This window comes from Dromiciops gliroides, chromosome 5, assembly GCF_019393635.1.
Source record: "Dromiciops gliroides isolate mDroGli1 chromosome 5, mDroGli1.pri, whole genome shotgun sequence".
Lineage (NCBI taxonomy): Eukaryota > Metazoa > Chordata > Mammalia > Microbiotheria > Microbiotheriidae > Dromiciops > Dromiciops gliroides.
Genome location: NC_057865.1, coordinates 155672957 through 155697055, shown reverse-complemented (window position 1 = coordinate 155697055; position 24099 = coordinate 155672957). Strand labels below are relative to the sequence as shown.

General features: G+C 34.5%; 1 protein-coding gene across 4 annotated transcripts in view; it reads left to right on the top strand.

Moving 5' to 3' along the window:
• The window catches only part of CACNA2D1 (calcium voltage-gated channel auxiliary subunit alpha2delta 1), a 720406-nt gene that overhangs the window by 424056 nt on the left and 272251 nt on the right, over nt 1-24099 (top strand). For all 4 annotated transcript variants that reach the window (XM_043965811.1, XM_043965813.1, XM_043965810.1 and 1 more), the window contains exon 5: nt 4222-4266. In XM_043965811.1, the coding sequence (XP_043821746.1) occupies nt 4222-4266 (45 nt within the window). The remainder of the gene's footprint in view (nt 1-4221; nt 4267-24099) is intronic.

The window sequence follows — 24099 nt, the reverse complement described above, 5'->3', positions numbered from 1 at the left end:
TAAATTAGGGAAAATGCAAATATATTTATATTTATATTTATGTATACACATACATATATATATGTATGCGGTATAGTATATATAGACTGTATATGCTATAGTATATATAAATATAACTAATTATTGTATATATTTTAGTATAGTTGTTACTGTTATACTATCATACCTATATGTATTATCATATAATATTTATTTGTAATATGTGTAAAATATATATGCATATATATAGTTAGTAAATAAACAATATTTTCTTTGAAGTTTTTAGGGACTTTGTAGAATGCTTTTGGAAAATGATAATGCATCAAGTAGAAGGTGGACTCAAAAACTGCAGATACAAGTAGCTCTTAGGAACCCTCAACTGAGAATGGAGTTTCTTTGCTTCCATTTTTATTTTTATCTTCAGCCCCAGCTTAAGGAGTGATGCTTCAGTTCAAATCAAGTTCAACAAATATTTATTGAATGTCTGCTTCTGGGCAAGGCACTGTGCTAGGAATGGCAGTGTATCAAGTGATTGATAAAGTATGTCTATTTTCCACCTTATTGATCCAGGGACTAGGATCAAGCTAACAATTGTTTTTTATTTGACACATTTTGATATGTGCTATCCAGTGACTACAATATCTTTGGTCTTATGATTTTATATATAAGGACTCATGCTTTTATGAGTTTGGACACTCCCACTAATGGATTTCAACCCCTTAAAAGCTTCCATTGTCAAGAAAAATGTACTACCCTATAGCCAGTTTTCTGGTGATGTCTCTGTGCTTAGCTATCTGGTCTTCAGATCACACAATATATCACTGTGCCCTTATCAGCTTTCTAGGTTGATAGAACTTACTATAGCTTTCACTCTATTGATACATCCTTTGATAAGCCAAGATGAACTTCATACCACAATAAGGTATGCATCAAAGTAGGGTGTTACTAGAAGTGATCTTATTTTTATATAGTGCAAAACATCCAGTGGATACTGAACTTGGTAGTTCATAAGCAACTGCCTATCAACTTAGCAAACCTGAACTACTGTTCTAGTAGCCATGTGTAGAATAAACTACCTAATTCCTTTTATTTGTTGATTCATTTTAATATTCCTACCTTGAATTTTTAGCTTTATAAAAATCAGAATGTTCCTTTTTAATTTTGTTGACAGAGTTCTTGAATGTAGTCATGTAGATCTTTCAGGAATCTTAAGAAAGAAGATAATGTTAAATATGCTGAATATAAATTAAATCTTTTTTCAGTTTTACATTTTCTATTTTAAAAGTAAGTTGAAAAGTCCAAAACAAAATGAAAACACCATTTTTAACTTTTTTCCCTGCAAACTATTTTTTAAATTAAAATTCATCTTCTAGTTACAAATCGATGTTATATAGAGGGATCAATGAACTAACAATTAGGTTTGGTCTCAGGTGGGAAAATGTATTCTCTTGGTATCTTTTTGTATGCAATAAGCACTGGTGTCACATTTCTTCCTTGACATAAAACCCATTTTAATTGGAAAGTATTATGAATGAGAACATTTATGACTCTTTCAATTCTCCAGGCATTCTTTTCTAATTCTTGCAAAAATCCAAAGATGCATAGCTTTGGAAGTAATGTGTGTATGTGTGTGGTAATGCAAATCAAAAGTATTCCAATTTTTTTTGCCAGTTATCTTCCTTTGGAGATTATGTCTCTGAGTTATTTGTTTTTATTATGATATCTATATATTTTAATAATTTTAAATGAAATTGACTGGAAATCTTCATTGTAGAATCTGTTCTTTGACCTTTTAGGAAGTAAAGAGCAAGAAACTCATTTTGAATAGTTTCTTTGTTCTAAAGAAGACTAAAAAGTTTAAAGAAAAAGGGGGTGACATCCATTGACAATGAACTCATGGGGAGAGAATAGTCATTCAAAATGTTGAGTTGGTACTTCCAGAGAGAGGTGGGGAGAAAATTAGTAGGTGAGGAAAAAAAGTAAAGAATATAATCCTTTGGAGAAAGATGGAGTGATGAATAGTATCATGTTCTGCCAAAAAAGGAAGGGAGGAAGGAAGGAAGGAAGGAAATAATGGAATATGAGAAGTGAGAAAAGATCATTTAATGTGGAAATAACTGAGTACCTGGCCTTCAAGGGAGTATTGCCTGTATAGTGGTGGAGGGAGAAAGTAAATTATAGTGCATTGAGAAGTAAGAGAGTGGAGAGAAAGTGGAAGAAATAAATGAGAGCCACTTTCAAGGAAAAAAAATTGGCAGTGGAAAGGAGGAGAGAGAGTATGGTCATTTAAGAGAGAAGGAAGGGGCAGCTAGGTGGCGCAATGGATAGAGCACCGGCCCTGGATTCAGGAGTACCTGAGTTCAAATCCGGCCTCAGACACTTAACACTTACTAGCTGTGTGACCCTGGGCAAGTCACTTAACCCCAATTGCCTCACTAAAAAAAAAAAAAGAGAGAGAGAGAGAGAGAGAGAGAGAGAGAGAAGGAAGACCATTTGGAGTTGGACTTTTTATGTTTTGTTGTTGGTTTTTGTTGCTATACCTGGGAAACTTGAATTTGTCAATAGGAAGAGGGGAAGAAGCCTGTGTACAAGGACATAGGAAAGATACAAGAGAGTAAAATGATCATTATGAAATTCTGGGAGGAAATTGGAAGGAAAAAAGATCAAGGTCACAGACTGATCTTTCTGAAAACATTTAACATGTGGCCATGACAGTACTTTCCTAAAGTAAGGAAGTGAGGATGGAGGTTATAGAAATTAAGGAGGTTGAGGAACTTGGAGAAGTGGTATGGATACTAAAGCTCCCAGAGATAGAAATGAGAGGTAGTCTAGAGACTAATATGTAAACATCCTGAAATCACGAGAAAAAGTCTTCTGATAGCCATAAATGACTACAACAAGGATATGGAGAAGCTGGCTTCACTGTTGAAGGCAACACCATTCCTTTCTTTACTCAGGTCCACAACCCTGGTGTCATCTACACCTGCTTCTATTCATTCATCTCTTACTTCAGAAGTTACCAAATGTCGTCTCTTCTATCTCTATAATATCTTGTAAAGTCCCTTATCACTTTTTTCCCCATGACTATTCTAATGATCTCCCAAGTGTTCTCCCCACCTCAAGTCTTTCCCTACATTATTCTTGTCCTCCACACAGCCAGAATGGTTTTCCTATCATGTCACTACCTCACCCCAATTTTCTCCAGCACCCATTAAACGTTATCAGCAACTTATTTCTAGGCTCAAAGAGAAGCTACAATGTTAGACATTTAAAACTTCCCCCACACCGCCCCCCTTTCTCTATTTCTACTCTTCATACATAGTACTCCCTCACACAGATTATATTGTCCACCCATACTGGCCATTTACTGTTCCTTTATACCTGGTATTCTATGTCATGTCTTCAGCCCTTGGCTCTAACTGTTCCCCATTCTTGTAATGCTTTTCCTCCTAGAGTCTACTTCTTAGAACTCCCAATTCCTTTAAGATTTGTCTCTAGTGTCACCTTCTATAGGAGATCTTTGGGATCCCTCCCACTTATCTGTGCTTTCCCTTCTAAAGTTATCTTGTATCTATTCCATATGTATCTTGTGAATTACAAAATAGGTACATATTGTCTTCCCCATTCAAAATTCAGTGCAGGAAATACTAACATTTAATAAATGGGTAGAGAGTAAACATCTAATAAAATGTAAAAGATGCTGTTTAGTTATGCTAGAAGAGGAGTGATATGGGAACAGTTATGTGGGAAAAGAACAGAAAAGAAAAGGAATAAGCCAACTCTTTTACCCAACTGAGTATGATAATTTTACTAGTAATAATTTAAATGGTGAGAGGTGAAAAGTGGCATAATTTTGGCAAGGATTTAACTAGCCCATTTTGTAAGTCTTGTGAATTATCAAATAGAACAGTAGATCACTTAGGAAGTGAATATCACTACTTTGCATTGTGAATTCTTCATTTGTCATTTGAAAAAAAACAAAAACAAAAACAAAAAAAAATGGTTCTTGGGTTCCTGTAATTTTATCCCCTTGTGTAAAATATATGTTCCTACTTATCACTGATATAGTCTTTTAATGTTCTTAGGAAAGATGGACTGAGTCTAGATGAATCTCTATAGAATATTGTCTGGGGAAAATGATGGAATATATTATAAAATGGATATAGAGTATACATTATGATTAAGCAACTGATTTTGTTATTTTACTTCATTTTTCAAATAAAACTTTTCTTTCTTCTTTAGAGTAATGAAGTTGTCTACTACAATGCAAAAGATGATTTCAATGAGGTAAGTGTTATCTATTTAATATGAAATTTGTTACAATTTGCTAACAAATTATAATCCTTTTTCTTGGATTTATTTTTATAAAATAAACTGGGAGCAACAATAGCTGCTTTCAGCCTAGACATTTGTCAGTTCAATAAGCAAACATGACTATGACTCTCTTGTTCAAGTGATACTGATATAGCCTATATATTTTATAGTAATAAGTATCAAGTAATTAAACCCATTGTTTCACAAAGAAAATACATAAAACTTTTGATTATACAAAACATTCATGATTTGCCTTATAATGTCAGACAAAATCACAATCAATAAAGGGAGGGCATTTAATATGATCTTACTGTGTATAAATCACTGTGCTAAACAATATAGGTAAAAAAGAAAGGCAGAAACTGTACCTGTTCCTAAGGAGTTTATATTTTATTTTATTTTATTATTTTTTTTTGTGGGGCGACAAGAGTTAAGTGACTTGCCCAGGGTCACACAGCTAGTAAGTGTCAAGTGTCTGAGGCCAGATTTGAACTCAGGTCCTCCTGAATCCAGGACCAGTGCTTTATCCACTGTGCCACCTAGCTGGCCCCATGGAGCTTATATTTTAGCAGGGTGAGGCACAGCATATGAAAACAGGTAAAAAGAAGGTACATGTAGAGTGAATGAAAGAGAACCTTATAAGGGAAAATTAGGAAAGAAATATTAAACCCGGGGCTCCCTAAAAAGCTTCTGTTTAGTTAAGATTTCAGGAAAAAAATAGGTTTAGCATTTCTCGAGTTATACATGCATAAGCACAAAATTGTCATCATATAGTCCTGTCTATATCATCGTCTTCAAATGGTCCATGGAAGAAATTTTTAAACATTTTAGTCTTAGGGCCCCTTTACAAACTTAAAAATTAACAGCCCCAAAGAGCTTCTATTTTGTGGGTTATGTCTACTTATCGGAATAGAAATTATAACTGATCAATTTCTTTTTTAAAATAATAAACTTCTTTATTTAGAGTTTTAAGTTCCAAATTTTATTCCTCTTTCCTCCCTCCCCCATAGCTGAGGCAGTAAGCAATCGGACATGGGTTATACATGTGTAATTATGTAAAACATTACCATATTAGTGATTCTGTACATGAAAACTTGAATAAAAGAAAAAATGAAAGAAAGGGAAAGATAGCATGCTTCAGTTTATGTTCAATCAATATCAATTCTTCCTTTGGAGGTAGATAGTATGTTTCATCAGTAGTTCATTCAGATTGTCTTGGATCATTGCATTAATCCTGAGAATAGTTGTCATCTACAGTTCTTTAACAAACAATATTGCTGTCTCTGTACACAATGTTTTCTTGGTGCTGCTCACCTCACTATACGTCAGTTCATACAAGTTTTTCCAGGCCTTTCTGAAATCATCCTGCTTGTCATTTCTTATAGAACAATAATATTGCATCACCATTATATATCACAGCTTGTTTAGCCATTCCTCGATTGATGGGAATTCCTTTGATTTCTAAATATTAGCCACCACCAAAAGAGCTGCTAGAAATATTTTTGTACAAATAGGTCTTTTTCTCTTTTGGGGGATATCTTTGGGATACAAACCTAGCAGTGGTACTGCTGGATCAAAGGGTTAGTTCTATATCTTTTGGTCATAGTTCTAAATTATTCTCCAAAATTGTTGAATCTTTTCACAACTCCAGCAGTAGTGGATTACTGTCCCAGTTTTCCCACATTACCTCCAACATCCAATCTTTTCCTTTTTTGTTATATTTGCCACTCTTATAAGTGTGAGATGATACCTCAGAGTTGTTTTCATTTGAATTTCTCTGATCAATAGTTATCTAGAGCATTTTTTCATATGATTATAGATAGCTTTGATTTCTTTGCCTGAAAACTGCCTCTTCATATCTTTTGACCATTTGTCATTTGGGGAATGACTTGTATTTTTATAAATTTGACTCAGTTCTCTAAATAATTGAGAAATGAGGCCTTAATCAGAGATACTTGTTTCAAAAATTCTTTCCCAGTTTTCTGCTTCCTTTGTAATCTTGATTACATTAGTTTTATTTATAATACAGTTTGAGATCTGGTGTAGCTAGACCACATTCTTTCATATTTTTTCATTGATTCCCATGATATCCTTGAGCTTTTGTGTTTTTCAGATGAATTTTATTATTTTTTCTAACTCAATAAAATATTTTTTGATAATTTGATTGGTATACACGAAATAAATCAATTAACTTAAGTAGCATTGTCATTTTTATTATATTGGCTTGGCCTACCCATGAGCAACTTTTTTTCCAATTGTTTAGATATGAGTTTATTTGAGTGAAAAGTGTTTTGCAGTTCTAGTCATATAGTTCCTGTGTTTATCTTGGCAGGTAGACTCCCAAGGATTTTATATTACCCACAGTTATTTTAAATGGAATTGCTCTTTTTATCTGTTGTTGCTGGATTTTGTTGGTAATATATAGAAATGCTGATGATTTATGTGGGTTTATTTTGTATCCTGCAACTTTACTAAAGTTGTTAATTTCAACTAGCTTTTTAGTTGATTCTCTAAGATTTTCTAAGTACAACATCATATCATCTGCAGGGATAACTCTTCAATTTCAAATATATATTTACAAAAGCATTTAAAAACAAACAATAACCCAATTACATGTTAATGTAATACATATATTCACAATCTTTTAAATGTTTGGCTTAATAGAAAACAGCTGGATTCTTACATGTACTTCTGCATTTAATCTACTGTGATTTAAAAAAATAAAGTATAAGAAGAAAATCTAGCCAGGTAGTTGTAAAATATAATCACATTTTAACAAGCAAATAATATTTTAGTATTATTATGAAAATAGTTTTGATCTTGAAGACCCAATTAAAGAATCTCAGGAATCTCCAAGGTCCTTAGACTAAACTTTGAGAACACCTAACTATGGGATTCTTTTCCAATAAATGAATGGGAATGTCAGGCCAGTTAGGATGATCTGAAATAAAATTATCCATTTTATGAAATATTAGACCACGGATACTCTAATATTCCTTACAACTCTAAGATTTTATGAGCCATGATGGTTATGATCATCTGAAGAAATTTGATAAACAGTAAAGACCAAACAAACTAATGGTTTTATGCTCCTTATTCAGCACACTTTGGCAAGCACCTGTCCAGGCAAAAAGATTACTGTAGTCTGGAACAAATTCCCACACAGCTGATATAGTGAGTAGAGCATTGTGATCAATACAGGAATTTAATCTGTACCTTATTGAAAAGAAGGATGATGGTGGTGATGGGCAAGAGTCTTGTACAGGGGCTAAGTGGAACTTGATAAAAATAAATGTACTGCTGCATCACCATTTTAGCTATATTAACCATCCATGTGGAATGCCACATGATCAATTTCCCTGCTCTAATTGGTATTGATTGTGAACATGGATGAAATTAATGGGTACTCTTTGCCATGATCCAATTTGACTGTTCTTTATAGAAACAGCCTTAGGATTATCCTTCAATAGTTGCTGGGGGAAAAGAATGTGTTTACTTCAGTCCTCTTCAAAGCTTTCAAAATCTTAGTTGGAAAAAAACTTCATTTCTTTATATTCATGGCTACTCTAGCCTGCCACTGCTGCTCATATGTGGCATAGATCATACAAATACAAACCCACTTAATATGCCTATGTGTGTGTGGATTTGTATTTTGGCAAAACATGAGAGGATTTACTTGTGTATATGAAAGTATTTTCTAAATGACAATTTATAAGACCATTCTCATGGAGTGTCAGTGTACCAAATCCCATTTTAATATACCAAAGAATATGAATTCCTTCAACCACCTAAGAACAAAGTAAAAGAAATGAAATATGAATTTCCTTTGTTTTAAACTTTCTGTTTATTATTTCTGACAATAAGTAGACTACAGTGTGTGCAATGTGTAATTGACATATATACTACCAAAAAAGCAGTTTATACAGTTGATACAAATAAGATATCTCCTAAGAATGGTATATTTAATTTGTGAAAAGTTGAAGGCTTTTGTATGCTCATGTTTGGTCCATGGAGATTCACTTGCTTAGCACTTGAAAGGAATATAAGAAATTGTTCTGTGATAACATCAAGGTGAACAGGAAGATTTTTGTTCTGCATCTTTGACAAGTCTTTGAGATTTTGAGAATCACCCTATATATGTTTTGAACATAGATTTACAGTACAATTCCATTATATATATATTGACATGAACTCACTCTAAAGTTCTTGTGGTCTTGCTGTCATTATGCTATTAGTATTAGTAATAATATCATATTGTGTTTTATTTAGGCTACCAAAAAGAATATATCTTATGAAAAGATCCTATCAACCTACTGATCCCTTTGACCAGTGTAACCTTCAGATACAGAATATAACCTTGAGATCCTAAAACATGAGAGAATTTGTTTTTGCCTGACATAATTTAAAGACAGTTTGTATATTAAAATTGAAAATACAGAGTAATTTACCAAGAATAAATATAATAACATTTCCATGTTAGAAGTCACTCTGTGAACTGTGTCACAGGTCCTGACTCTCCTCCTTAAAAAAAAAAAAAAGAGTTACTATGGCTTTACTGCCTGTAGATATTGTTATAGCACAAGAATTAAACTGTAATTTTAAAATTAGATCATAGCTCATAGTCTCCCTACTGATATATTCTTCATCCACAGCATTCAGAAATATTTCTTAATATTCTTACTATACTTTAAAAGATAGGGTAAAATTTTCAAACTTTTTGGAGTTATCTTTTTATTAAAGTTTTAATTTATAAAGCTATGCCAATGATACTGAAAATATATAAGGCATTTGCACAAATATTTTGTGTTTATATGCCACAATAAAATATTTCATGAAGACTGATCAATACTTTAATTTAAATTTTTCTGTAAACTAATGAAAGGATATACATAGATCATGCAGAGCACAGAAATTTGATTTATTTAATTTGTTTTGCATATTAAATGAGAAAACAAAAAATCAATATGTAGAAAATTACCAGGTTGCTCACCTCTGTATTTTTCTGGTTTCTTGATATAAAAGTAAATCTAGTTTTTATTAAGCAAGCCTGATTACACTGGAAAATCTATGCGCTTTAAAAATTTGTATGTATATCTTACTAGTGAAAAATTGCTACTGAATTCTTTAGTATGAAGGTTCCTTACATTGATTGGTGATAAACTCTTGATAGTTAAAACTACAGTCTCGCACTCAATTCAATTCAATAGAAATTTGGTGAGTATCTAATATGTCCTAGGCACTATATTAAGTCATAGTGATACAAAGTGGGGGGGGGGGAAACATGGCTCTGACTTCAAAACACATATTCTAGTAGGGAATGTTTTGACAGAGAGAGGACGGACATTGGAAGGAGTGAGGAGGGGCCTTATTTAGTAGGTGGTACCTGAACTGCACTTTGAAAGAATCTAGGGGTTCTAAGAAGCAGAGGTGATAAAAGATAGCATTCTGGGTATAGGAAAACACTTATACAGATGCATCATGGTGGGAAATATAATGCCTTATATGAGCATCGTGGATTAAAATAGTTTGGTCTGAAAGGTGAGTTTAAAATTAGTCTGGATTTTAGTTTGAGTTAGAATGTGATGAGCTTCCAATTGAATAGAGTAGTTTGCTTTATCCTGAGGTCAGGAGGGAGTCAGTGATGCTTTTCAATTAGGAGAGTAACATGTGTTTTGGGAATGCCACTTAGGCAGCAGAGTGCAAGTTGAATTGGAGAGGAGAGAGATCACTTAGGAGGCTGTTGATTTCCTCCATAGTCTAAGCAGGTACACTGAAGGCCAGCACAAAGGTAGTGGCTGTGTGAATGAGAGGAGACAGAAACAAAAGATAGTATGGAAACAGAGTCCATAAGATTAGAAAACTCATTTGACATGGAGGAGGTGATAGGGAGGGAAAACAAAGAGTTGAGGATACATGAGTACCTGGGATGTCAATGATTCCCTTTACAGAAACAAGAAAGTTAAGAAAATGGGTAGATTTCATAAGGTAGATGATTGGTTTTTCTTTTAAACATGTCTTGGTTGAATCATACACCTAGGGGGAGATATTGAGTGGCCAATGAAGATACTGAACTGGAGAAGGAAGGGAAGAGGGAAGGGAAAGGAAGGAAATAAGCATTTATATATAGTGCTCACTGGGTATCAGGAACTGTGCTAAGCACTTTTTAGAAATAGTATCTCTTTTGGTTCTCATCATAACTCTGCAAAATAGGTGCTATTATTATTTCCATTTTACAGGTGAAGAAATCATAGTAAATAGAGGTCAATTCACTTATGCAGAATCACACAGCTAGAAAGTGTTTGAGGAAGGATTTGAACTCAGATATTTCTGAATCTGGGTCCACTGTTTTAATCCAGTTCACCAACAGCTGCCTGGAGAATGAAGAGGGTTGTATATGTAGATCTGAGAATCATTGGAATAGATATGATCACTGAATCATGGGAAATCATGCGATCACTATGAGAAAGAGGGTAAAGAAAGAGAAAAGAGGGCATGTGGGATGCACTCATGAATAGGAAATGACATGGGGGATTTTCCAGCTAAGAGGACTGAAAAAAGAAGAGTCAAAACTTGTAGGAGAACCAGGAAAAAGGAGTGTCATGAAAAGCCAAGTAAGAGAGAGTGGTCAACACCTATTTTTTGAAATGTTCAAAGAGAAAGTCCAAGTGCTAAATAGAATAAATAGCAACTTGATAGATAATAGATAGATAGATAGGTGGATTCATGTTCATATACAAGGCTATGATTATTTTCTGCCTTAAAATATACTCTTTAGGGGGAAATATTTTTATAGGAACACTGATAAATGGATTTTATTAGAGAAATGACACTTTGCATATATGGTATAAATTAGTGTTAGTATTATGAAAATAAGATAAAATGAGTTGAATTCTCCCATGCCTAAATTACTCATGGTTTGTGAATTAAGGCACCTTTGGAAAGCTATGTTTTTCTTTTCTACACCATTGGCTAAACAGACAAAGCACATGATTAAAGCATGTACTTGTAAAAACTTCTGAGTTAAAAATTACTCTAGAAAAAGTTATAAGGGTTTTTATTTTTGTTTTTGTTTTTTGGTAAACCATACGTGCATGAATGCAGATTAAAAAGGCAAATTCATCAGTCCGGAACTGAAGAAGAAATGACCAAATACCTAAATGGAAATAAAGAAAAATCTTAAAACACAGACATTTTATACATTTTCATAACTAATTTAGTTACCTTAAACAGTAGGCTTTTCCCTATCTATCAGATCAGTGATCTACTAAAGCATAATGCATGTGTTCTGATCTAAATATTTGTAAATGTTTTCAGTTATAACAATAGTCAGTTGTATGTTAAGATTGAGTCTGATACAGAATGTAAATTAAATGCTTATCCCAGTAAAAGTAACCCAATTTTAATGTTTTGGTCAAGCATTTCTTCTCAATTTTCAATGCTTCCTTAATTATCTAAAGTTCTTCCCAAGAAAGTTTTCACTAAATTGCCATTGAATGTTTTACATGCCCTCCCTCAACAAAGGTTCTGCCTCATTAATTGCTATTGATCTCACATTTAAAGGCACACGTACTTAGTTATTAGACTTTATTGAATAATATCAGATGTTTACTGATGCCTGGTTTATAGGTATTGCTTCAAAAGTTATGTTTACTGTATCACTTTATGTATTTTCATTCATCTATATCTATAATGCTTTTCAGCTTTTAAACTAGATAGCTTATACATACTGTGAGTTATCACTGTGTTCTATACATATAGGTCTTGATTTAGTATGAATGATGTATCCTGTGAAGTGGTTCTCTTATTAGAATTTTCACAACATATTTCCACTTGGCTAGAACCAATTACTATATTTATCTAACTATAACGTTTAGTATTACAAATACATATCATCCTTCAAAGGGCTCATTGATTATGATTAACACATAGTTATATGGACTTTGCTCTTTAAGGAATGGCAGCACCAATTGGCATCACACAGTTAATGTTGTGAATTTGGGTACCAATTATTGAGGGAATCTTTGTCAACTAAGAAGTCCTCAAAGTGACAGTGATAGTAGCCTACTAAAGATCAGGACTAATTATAGGGCTTTATAGTATAGTAGATAGACAGCTGGACTTGAAGCCCAGAAGACTTGTGTTGAAGTCCCACTTCCTACACATACTCTGTTCCCTGGAAAAGTCACTTAACTCCTCAGTGATCTAGGCAACTCAAAGACTATAAGTTGCTGAGAAGATGCAACCAAGATGGCACTCCTCCCTCTCAGATGGCTCTTTAAGGTACCCACCTCTCCTCTTCTGTGCTGGTTATCAACCCCTTAGAGCAGTCTGAAACTTGGGTACCACTGGAAAAATCCCCACTCATATCATAGTAACACCCTACCCCTAGATCACCTTGTCAAATTCCCATTTTCAAGGTGGGCTATATACTCTGGGGTAGTGAGGGAACTCCACATGGATGAATTGTGATCCACATCACCCAACCCATCCCTTTTCTGAAAGTCCATGTTCCATGTCTAGGTCACCACTATCCTTCAAGCATCCAGATTCTCAACTTTCTCTTTCCTTGTCTTTTCACTCAGTGCTACTAGTGAGATTTTATTTTATTTTTATTTTTTAGGTTATACAGTACAATCATGTTAAATATATTTCCATATTAGTCATGTTGTGAAAGAGAAATCAGGGGAAAAAACCATGAGAAAGAAAAAAAATTTTAAAACTGAAAATGGTATTATTCCCTCAATCTTCATTCAGACTCCACAATTCTTTCTCTGCATGTGCATAGCATTTTCCATCATGAGTCCTTTGGAATTATCTTAGATTATAGTATTGCAAAAAAAAAAAGATTATTGTATTGCTAAGAAGAGCCAAGTCTATCATAGTTTTAATTGTCAAATCTTTTGATTCAAAATCCTAAAACTTCTTTTGCTCTCTATGCAATTTGACACATGACTACCCTTTTTAAAAAAAAAAAAACTTCTTTTCTCTATAGATTACAGAAAACAATGTGTTACTTATAAAAAAAACCTCATATCTGCACAGTTTATGTGTAAATATAACCTGGAAATATAATTGGATATATAATTTTCTAACCTGTTTAAAAATTTCTCAAATGAATATCAGTAGATCTATAAAAATGTAACACCTTTCCAATAGTTTGCAAGAATAACTAGTTGAAATCAGAGAGAGAGATGGGCATTTGCTAGTGGAATTTCAACAAAAACCATAGCATAATTTGTGGATTGAATTGAAAAATTATCATTATGATTAAGTGTACATCCAGTGGTAGATATACTTCTTCCATTATCATCTGTGCATGATTTTGTGGTATTTCCTTCATCTATGACAATCACTTCTTTTCTTATCATAGTTGCATTGATTTTGTTTGCTCAAAACATTTTTTCTTGTAGTCAGAATTGTCTATCTTGACTTTTGCAATGGCCTCTTTTCACTATTTCATTAAGAATTAATATCTTGGAGGCAGTTAGGTGGTGCAGTGGGTAAAGCACCGGTCCTGGATTCAGGAAGACCTGAGTTCAAATTAGGCCTCAGGCATTTGACATTTACTAGCTATGTGACCCTCGGCAAGTCACTTAACCCTCATTGCCCTGACAAAAAAAAAAGAAGAAAAAAAAAGAAAAGAAAGGAAAAAAAAAAGGATTAATGTCTTACCTATTGCTGTTATAGGAATATATACTTATCAATCTTTCTCTGCCTTCTTCAAATCATTATTGTAAAATAAATTTGATGTCCATGGATAAACAGTTCTAGTAACAGTTATAAAACATTCTATAATGATTACTACTCTTCTTTCTGTCTTGGATCAAACAGGCTCATTTAAGAATTGTAAAAAATAACTATACAGTCATCACCTTTTTCCTGCCCTTGAGCACCTGAGAAGACCTGACAAGTGCATGGCAAATGCCATCCCTAAATTTGCCTTTCTTTCCGTTTGGCCTCTATTTCGTGTACCCTTCTTTCTCTTTTGAAAAATAGCACTCACTGGATCTATATTTCTGCAGAATATTGTTCATTGGCCATGTAACCTTTGTGAAGAATCTGGAGATCTCAATACACATTTACTTAAAGCAAAACTAATTTTTTTTTTTGGGGGGAGTTATTTTTTCAGGAAGTGGGTTCTTCTAGAAAGGTCTAAATGAACAGTATTTCAGTCTCTGAAGTTATTGGTCAATGGACCAATTGGTGGGTGAGATTCTTCCTGGGTTTTTGAACCATAGTTAAATGTAAATATGTATGTACAAACATATATTCTGTTTTAAATAATATTAATTCATTTACATTGTTCAGAGTCAGCAAGAATACTATTTGTAAATACAAAATTGTAGGAAGCAAAACCACATCTTTATACACATAAAAAAGGAGTAGAGTTACAGGGATCTGATATTATGGAAAGTATTATAGCAGTTGAAGGTTTATTGGATGTCACAATTGTAACTTGGAACATCTTTGATTTCTTTTTCTTTCTTATCTCTCATATCCTATTAGTCTCCAAAATCTATTTATTTTATATATGTACCAAATACATTTTTTAGATTGTTGTATATGTGTCAAGTGTTTTGGTATATTGGAGTATTTATTCCTTAGTACATATTTAGATACAGTTGTATGTTAACAGTCAGTACAGAAATGCTGATTTCCAAATTATTGCTATTAATTGCAAGCCAAGCAATGAGCTGGTGTGAAAGAATAAATAATTTATTTTCTTTACCTGCAGATAGATGAGAGGAATTTATTGGGTAAGTAGGAGAACTAGGTGGCTTTGTAAATTATTTTCAAATGTAATATTAAAATTTATTTCCTTTTGTTTACCTGGGGCAGGGAGTGCATTAGTAGAAGGGATTGCAGCTAAGGGTGGCTGTCATCTCTAGTTCCACCAGCTATTAGTCTCATTACACTAGTCAGCTATTTATCATTCATCTAATGGCCGATTATCAGATCTCCATACATAATTAAAGAAGACCACTATAACTTGTTTTTGTTGTTGTTGTTGTTTTATGTCTCCTACATGAGGTAACCTATAGAGAGAACTTTTTCCCCCCCAGGGCAATGAGGGTTAAGTGACTTGCCCAGGGTCACATAGCTAGTAAGTGTCAAGGGTCTGAGTCTGGATTTGAACTCAGGTCCTCCTAAATCCAGGGCCAGTGCTTTATCCACTGCACCACCTAGCTGCCCCCACCACTATAACTTGTAACAGAAGGGACACTGCTGGTTCAAGAAGCAATATAAGGAATAAGGACAGAAATACTTCATGATTAGTTCAGGTGAGAATTCATAATCTGTAATATGGAGTATGTTCAGCGTAGATCTAAAATCTAAGCTACTCAGTCCATCTGGAGGATAAAGTAATTTCAAAACCTTTGGGTACTCCAGCCAAAATTGGACCTCCTCTTTGATCCTGCCAATAAACCAGATCAAGTAACAGTTATCATCCCCATACTACAATGGGCTGCATTTTAAAATTAGAGCACATATTTCTATTTATGATTTCTGAGTTGACGTCAGTAAGTTTTAGTATTGCTTTAGGATTAATCTTACTTTATTCAAAGGTAATATGTGTGAAAGAGTGTTACTGCATTTCAGTATAAAGCAAGTCTTGGACACATTTCTTTTTGGTGTTACAATATCATTTTAACTTCTGAATAAATATTTATTATAACACTAATGCAAATTTTATAATGACAGAGTAGAATCTTGCTAAAAAAAATTCAGGAGAATAAAAACATGATGAAAGAACAATATTGAAAAGTCCTTTGCCTATATTTGCAGACTTGGATAAAATGAATGAGAAGACACAATGGGGGAAAAGTTCCCACTTCCATGAAGTTTAAATCAAAGTTACCCTTAAAAGTTGAAATTCTGAATTCCATTTAATTGCTCTATAAGCATCTGTTTAAGGGGTTTCTGAAACTCCCAAAAGACCAGCAAACACAAATTCCCCCAGAATGCTCTTTCTGCCAACCCTTTTGTACTATTAAAAAAAAAATCCTGGCATAAGCAAAAAGAAAAAAGGGTCATTACAAACTCTTATTAACCTAATTCTAAGATCTATGTGTCTGACTAAAGACCAAATGAAATCTGTTTGCCCTAGAACTCCCATGGTTTTTGAGCTCGCTTGATTTATTTTCAGCATTTGATTTTATTGATTGTGCTGTGTGCCTGCACTTGTCTGGAACATTGAACTGATCTTTTGGATTCCTTTGAATATTTCTTTTATTTACTTGATATTTTGCCTTAGTAGATTCATGTTAGTATAAGTACTAATACATAAAGGGAACTCCAAATGTAATCCTGAGTAATTTATGGAGTTCTCACATATCTGTTAGATGTAGATGACTACAGGGTGTTATAGTTCACATATATAGGCTCTATCAAGTTAGTGAAAGGAAGGGACCACATTTAAATGCCATTTCTGGAATTTTTCTCTGAAGGGGGAGTGAGAGAGTGAGAAAGTTTTTAATAAAGGGGATGTAATGTTCACCCCAAAGTACACACGTGGAATTTTTAAGATATGTTTTCTTGTAGCACCTCCATTATATAAAGGAGGCTAGGCATGTAATCAGGAAGAGCTGGCTTCCCATACTGCTTCTCACACTTATTAGCTATGTGATCCTGAGAAAGTTACTTAACCTTTTTGTGTCTCTTTCTTCATGCACCTTATTATGACTTAGCTGGCATGTAACAGTTGTAATCTATGTTGGTGAAGGGATGTCCTTTAGCGGAATTCCTCCACACTTATAAAAATCACAGATTACTTTTATTTTTCTCAGTCAGTTATTACGTATGGTAGATTTTCCCTAGTGTTGGACATTAAGGTGACTGCTGCTAGTTGACATAAATATCCTGAAGTACTTCAAATAGGACCCATTTTCTAAGATTCATTCAAGCACCAAGCCCCCAGGTGACATGGCTACCTGTACTAAAATAAAACAACTGCCCCCTTGCCATGAACTTACTATCTCATTCTAAAGAATGAGAAGAAAGATGCTGTATATGAGAAGCTGTTTGACTTTTTAAAATGTGTTGATACCTTTTGTTTTTATATCATCTTCATTTCCAAATATAGGCCCTGCTCCCTCTTACCCAGTAAACTCTGCCTTGTAGCAAAAATAAATCAAAAAATAAATAGATGAATGAAATGAACAAAAAATAAAGCAACAAAAGCAGTATGATAAATCAACCAGCCTAGCAGCCATGTTCAATGGTACATTTAACAGTCTACAATCCTAGGCCCTAACCCCTGTGCAAAGAGAGGGCAGATTTTCATTTTCCCAACTCTTCTTGGGACCAAGGAATGAAAATTTTAGTAATGAATTCAAATGCTATCTATACACTCACGTGTTTCAATATGTCTAACTGACCTGAAAGCCAGGGCAATTAGCATAGCCTAGCCCTTGATTTTCTTTGTCCTTGAACTGAGTCATTCTTTTAGGAAATCAGTTGAAATGCTTACACTGGTCTTGTGTAGAGGCTTCATGATTTGTCAAGTAGAAATGTTAATAAGTCAGATTTATGCAACACTTAATGTCTTAAATATACCTTCCACCTAACAACCCTTTGAACTAGATCACATAAATATTATTGTACTTTTTTTACAGATGAGGAAACAGGCTCAGAAAGCAGAAGTAACTTGCCATAGTCACATAGTTATAAACCAATCAATCATTCAGCAAACATTTATTAAACTCCTATAAGTCATTCAGTGTGCTTCATATTAGAGATAGAGAGACAAAAAGGAAATAGTCATTCTCAAAAAGCTTACATTCAATTGAGGTCATCTTTGTAGAGAACAATATAAAATAAATGAAAAAACATGTAAAATCATTTTGTGCAAAATCATTAGCAGCTGAGGCATCAGGAAATCCTAGGTAGGACTTGGTAATTAAGGAAGAGGGAGCTAGGGATTCTAAGAAACAGAGGTGAGGAGCATGTGAATTCTATGCATGGAGTACAAGCGACTTCTCCAATGGAACAGAGATCAGAAAGGAAATGTCATGAAGGAGGCGCAAAAATTCTGTGGATGGAGGATGATATTTGTCAAGGGAACTAAGGCATAAATTGAGGAAGGTAGGGTAGTAGACAGTGAGGTTCTATAAATGCCAAATAAAGGAATATGTATTCAATCCACTAGCAATAAAGAGCCACTGGAGCTTTATGAAAACCTCAGAACTCTGCAAAGGGAATATCATTTTTACATCTGTATAGATAATAGATTGGGGAAGGAAGAAACTTGAGGAGGTTAGGCCTATTAGGATTTTATTACAATAATTTAAGTAAGAAATAGATGATGATGAAAGATGGATGAGTAGAAATTAGAGGATAAAGGGAAGTTGGGAAGAAGGATGGGTTTACAAAACACAATGACCTCTTTATAGTTCTTTTTCACATTTTCCTTCCTCAGGGCCCATTCTCAGTTCTTGCGTGGAAAATTATTGTAACAATAGGTCTTTCTACACCTCTTTTCTCCTTTCTCCAATACATTTGCCTCCTGGTGGCCAGAGTGATCTGGAAGCACCAATACTCCTCCTTTGTCTCAAAGATCAAATACAAACTTTTGTTGTTGTGTGACTTTTAAAGGCCTTTGCCCTGTGACTTCACCCATCCTTTTCAGGTTTATTTCATGGTCCATACATTCTATGGTCTAGCCAGCCTGACCCACTTGATGTTCCTCACAAAAAGTGTACATTCTCCTATCAGTGTCTTTGCACATACTGCCCTCAGTTCCAGAATATACATTTCCTCTGTTCTGCCTTTTGGAATCCCTTGTTATTGTTATTCCATTGTGTCCAACCCTTCAAACCCCATTTGGGGTTCTCTTGGCAAGTATTGGAGTAGTTTGACAGTTACTTCTCTAGCTCATTTTAGAGATATGGAAAGTGAGTCAAACAGGACTAAGTGACTTGCCTGGGGAATCTCTACCTTGCTTCAAAAGGTGTCATACTGTAGATGAAATCTATCCCAATTCCCACCTTTCCCCCCTCCCCACCCCAGTTGTTAGTACTTTCCTGCTAACCTCTCAGAAATAATTTTATATATTTTATACAAAGATACCTATGTCTCTCTGTTTTTCTCTGTCATTTTCTCAATCTCTCTCTGTCTCTCTCTCTGTCTCTCTCCCTGCCTCCCTCTTTCTCTCCCCTCCTCTCTCTCCCTCTCAAACACACACACAAACACACACAGGCAAAATAATTCTCAGAGGTAAGCAGGAAACCAATTAATCCTATAGAATATAGCCTATGTATAATCCTATATTATATGATTCTAGGTTTTTAAAAATAAGTCTTTTTCATACACCAAAACTATTTTTTTACATTTCTTCCTTGAGATGAAGCAACATTTTTCTTAGCACTTCCCAATATCCAAAGGAATATTCTTATTATTTCTGCTTTCTTAATTTTCCTTCCTTCTCTGAGATGATTTGTGTTTCTTTTATCTTACCCCCAACCTCTTGAGCAGCTGCTAAATCTAAATTACCAAATGCCATGTCACATCCTCCCAATCTCTTGTTCTTGGTCTATAATGGCTAACACTTCAAAATGAAAATCAATGTTCACACTAGGAGCTTCCAGATTCTTTGGTCTTCCTTCAGTGAGCTTTCTCCCACTACTCTTCATTATCTCAATGGATGCTACTTCCTTGGTGTACCAGAATCAATGCCTTTGTTTTCATTTGGAAGGCTGCCTGTTCTGACATTCTGAAATTATCTTTATAAACAATGCATTGCTCTAATCAATGCCCTGTTTTGTGGAATTTTAGTCCCACCACATGCTTTTGCATAGTCACAATGGCCTTTTCCCCATCAACTCTGTCACTTCTAGGAGATAGCTCATTTTAATTTCCTTCCATTTTTACTTTTGCGAAGGTTTTTGTTGCTGTTATTGTTGTTTCCTTTGTCTTTCTCCATTATGGTACAATATTTATTTTCTTTATTTTCTCTGTTTTGCCTTCCCTCTTTTCCCCAAGGCCTATTTATCCCAGAGCACGCATATTCAGCAGACATTCATATATCATAATTAGTAGCAGCAGGAGATACAGAAGCTTAAAATGTATATACATTAATTCTAATCTTTTCAATCCAGCAGGCCTTCCTGGAATTTTCTGTCAGGAATGATCTAAATATACTTTTCAAGTTAATTTAAAAAAAAAACAACTACATTTTTTACCTTAACATAATAAGTAAACAAATTTGTGCTGTAAAAAACATCATGTTGTAATTTTAGTTATGAATGGATAGCATTCAGGTGTTAGCTTTTAAAATATATATATATTCTCAGGAAATGGGGGAAATCACAGCTATACTTATGTTTACTATACTCTGCAAAGAATGTTATTATCTACCAGCACCATTCATTTCACTCTGGGAAATTAGCAGTGACCGGACTAAGCCTTTACCTGTCAGAACACTGATTCTATAACACAAACAGCAGTATTAATACTATGTTTCTTATTGTATACTGAATGGAATATCAAACAGACACAATTTCCTTTTCATCATCTGTTGAATTCCATCTCCAGGCTTCATATCATCCTTTATGGGGGAAATAGGAAAGATAGCTTTAGGCTAATTAAGTCAAAAGACTCAACATTATTCTCTTTACCTTTATGCTGGCCTCATTATTTAACTTTCAGCTTAACCTTAAAGAAAAGTATCTAAGACTGCCTGATGATTTCCAACATCCTTTTCCTTCTATTCATTAGGCTTTAATTGGGTACAGTCAACTGCAGCTCCTTCTGTCTATAGCAACATTTCTAATTGGCACAAGTGATTTAGTAGAGGAGAGGATTTCTTTCAATGACTTAATATTGGCAACCCAGTCATGGCTGATGAAACACCACTGTTTGGGGGAAAATTCTTATTGTGTGCTAATAGTTAGCTATCGCATAAAATATTGTTCATTAAAATTTATATGAAATTAGCCTCCTAGAGGTCTCAGAACTTTGGGAAATCTAGACTGTAGTCTGACGTATTAGGAGTGATTGTTTTATCTGTGGCTAAAATCTTATACTGAGACATAAAAGGTTAATATGATTATGCTATACTGAGAAATATTTAAACATCTGAAAAGGGCAATTTTTCCCTTTTAGAATTAGGTATTGTTTTAACAGGTTAAGTTGCATATTACATTGGATGAAGGAGCTAACTGTTGTTCAGTTGTTTTAGTCATGTCTGATTCTTCATGACCCTATTTGAGGTTTTCTTGGCAAAGATATTGGAATCGTTGGCCATTTCTTTGTCCAGATCATTTTACAGATGAAACTGAGGCAATTTAATGACTTGCCCAGGGTCACACAGTTTAGTAAGTGTGAGTCAGGATTTGAACTCAGGAAGACAAGTTTTCCTGACTCCAGGCCCAGCACTCTGTCCATTGAGCCACCTAACTGCCCACCCACCCTAGCTGTTTATTGTACCTGAATTTTACTACAGAGTTGGCCTCATTCTTACATTAAAAAGAAAGTAAATGGAATGATAAAAACTAAAGTGTAACTTGGCTAGGAATATCAGAAAGAATTACCCCCAGGCAATTATGAATTTTTACCATCTCATCTCAGGCTGACAAGTAATTATTCTGCTATTAAAGAAAAATAAGAAAGATATTCCATAAGTTGTTGCAATGTTAAACAATTATTAAGGCCAAAAAAGTCTTCCCTTTTAGCTAAACTGCATTGCTCTACCTACAATTTAATGTAATTTTGAAATGCTTTGGGGGATTGTTATAAATAGTATCTTGCCCAATAATTCATTAGCTACAGTTATAAAAATAATAAAGGTTTCCATTTATATAGCACTTTCAGGCTTACACATCGTAATAGTTGACTGTACAGAATAAAATGACAGGAAACTGGTATAAAGCAGTTCCTGGAGACCCTCAGTTGTGGTCATGCATAGAATTCTCTAGTTTAAAGTTAAACTGACCAAAGTGAATCATAGAATCTTAGAGTTGGGAGGGACCTCAGCATGACCTCTTCTGACCCATATCTGAGAAGAGTTCTCCTTTATAACATCCTCAATAAGCTATTTGAAGAGTTCTAATGACAAGAAGAGGGCAGCTAGGTAGTGCAATAGATAAAGCAGCAGACCTGGAAATAGAAAGACCTATCGCCCTGAGTTCAAATCCGGCCTCAGACACTTAGTAGCTGACTCTGGGCAAGTCACTTAACTCTGTTTACCTCAGTTTCCTAACCTGTAAAATGAGCTGGAGAGGAAAATCGCAAACAACTCCAGTATCTCTGCCAAGAAAACCCCACATGGGGTCACAAATTATTGGACCCAACAACCACAACAAATGATAGAGAACCTGATGTACTTTAGCCCCACCTCCAACTCCATCATGTTTTTCTCTAATATTAGGACAGTGCTAATGGTTAAAAATGTTTTCCTTATGTTAAATGAAAACCTGCCTTCCTTGTATTCACACCTCTTGGTATAATCTCTAACCTATAGGATTAAATGCAACAACTGTCAGGCTACCTCTCAACTTTCTCTTTCTGTCTCTCTATCTTGCTCTTTACAAATAGATATACACAAACATACATACACACACACATATATATGTATATACATAAATATGTTCACATACATATACATACACATACACATAGATATATACATGCAGAGAGTGAGTGTGAGTGTGTGTACAATTATAAGGGAAAGAGACTGACTCAGAGTGAAGGGATGTGGATTTGCATCCTTCCTCTGTTGCTTTCTTAGTTATGGGATTATTGCAAATTCACATAATATTTCTTAGTCTCAGTTTCCTCACCCGTGAAAAGGAAAAATGCTACCTATACTATCTTCCTCAATAGACTGTTTTTGTTATTTTTTAAAGTACTTTATAATTTGTCATTTCTTAGGAAATCAGTTCCAGCCATTATATTAACAGACCCCAGATCCCAATGCCTTAATTTTATAGATGAGAAAATGGAGACTCAAAAAAGTTCAATTTCTTCAAGATAATACAGCTACCGAGTAGCAGATCAGGGACCACAGCCTAGGTCTCCTGCCTCCCTCTTCAATTTTATTTCCATGAACAGTTATTGTCTTTCTCCAAACATTTTACTTCTAATCATCTTAACCTTTTTTCTATACATAGTTGCTAGTTACAAATTCTAAGATTGTAGGAATACGCCGTGAATTTCCTCAGTGTACCGCATGCAAAATGAGTATTGGATTTGTACTCCAAGGACTTGAAATTGAATGCCAGGCCTATCAGATGCAGCCTGTGTATTAGGGGGACTCTAATATAAATGTCTTACTAATTCAGGTTCAGTGTTGAAGGCACTCGGAAATCATTGAACAGGTTTTTTAAAAGGAGGTTTATTTTTCTGTGACACAGCAAGGAGATGGATCAAAGATACGATGACACTTAATTTCTCTGGATTCAAGTGATCTTTAGACATATACCAAGATGGAGGGGCCCAGGGACTTTTATGCCCTTATAGGTAACAAGGAAGCTGTATCAAGAGAGGCAGGAGTCAATCAATTCCCAGGAAATAGCTTTGTCTTTTAGGGAAAACTAATCCTTGTTTTAGGAAAATGGGAAACCTTGATCCTATATTGCTGTATAGCCTTATTCAAATCACTGAACCCCAGTAGGCTTTGCCTCAGATGAGAAAAAGACTAAATCATCTCTGAGCTCTAGCTTTAGGTCATAGATTTTTATGATACTCTAGATCTTGAAGCTAGAAGAGTTCTTTAGGGGTTGCATTTACTCCAATCTGTGCTACAGGTGAGATAACTAAGACCCAAAGAAAACAAATGAATCGGCAAGGTCAAACAACTGTTTGATG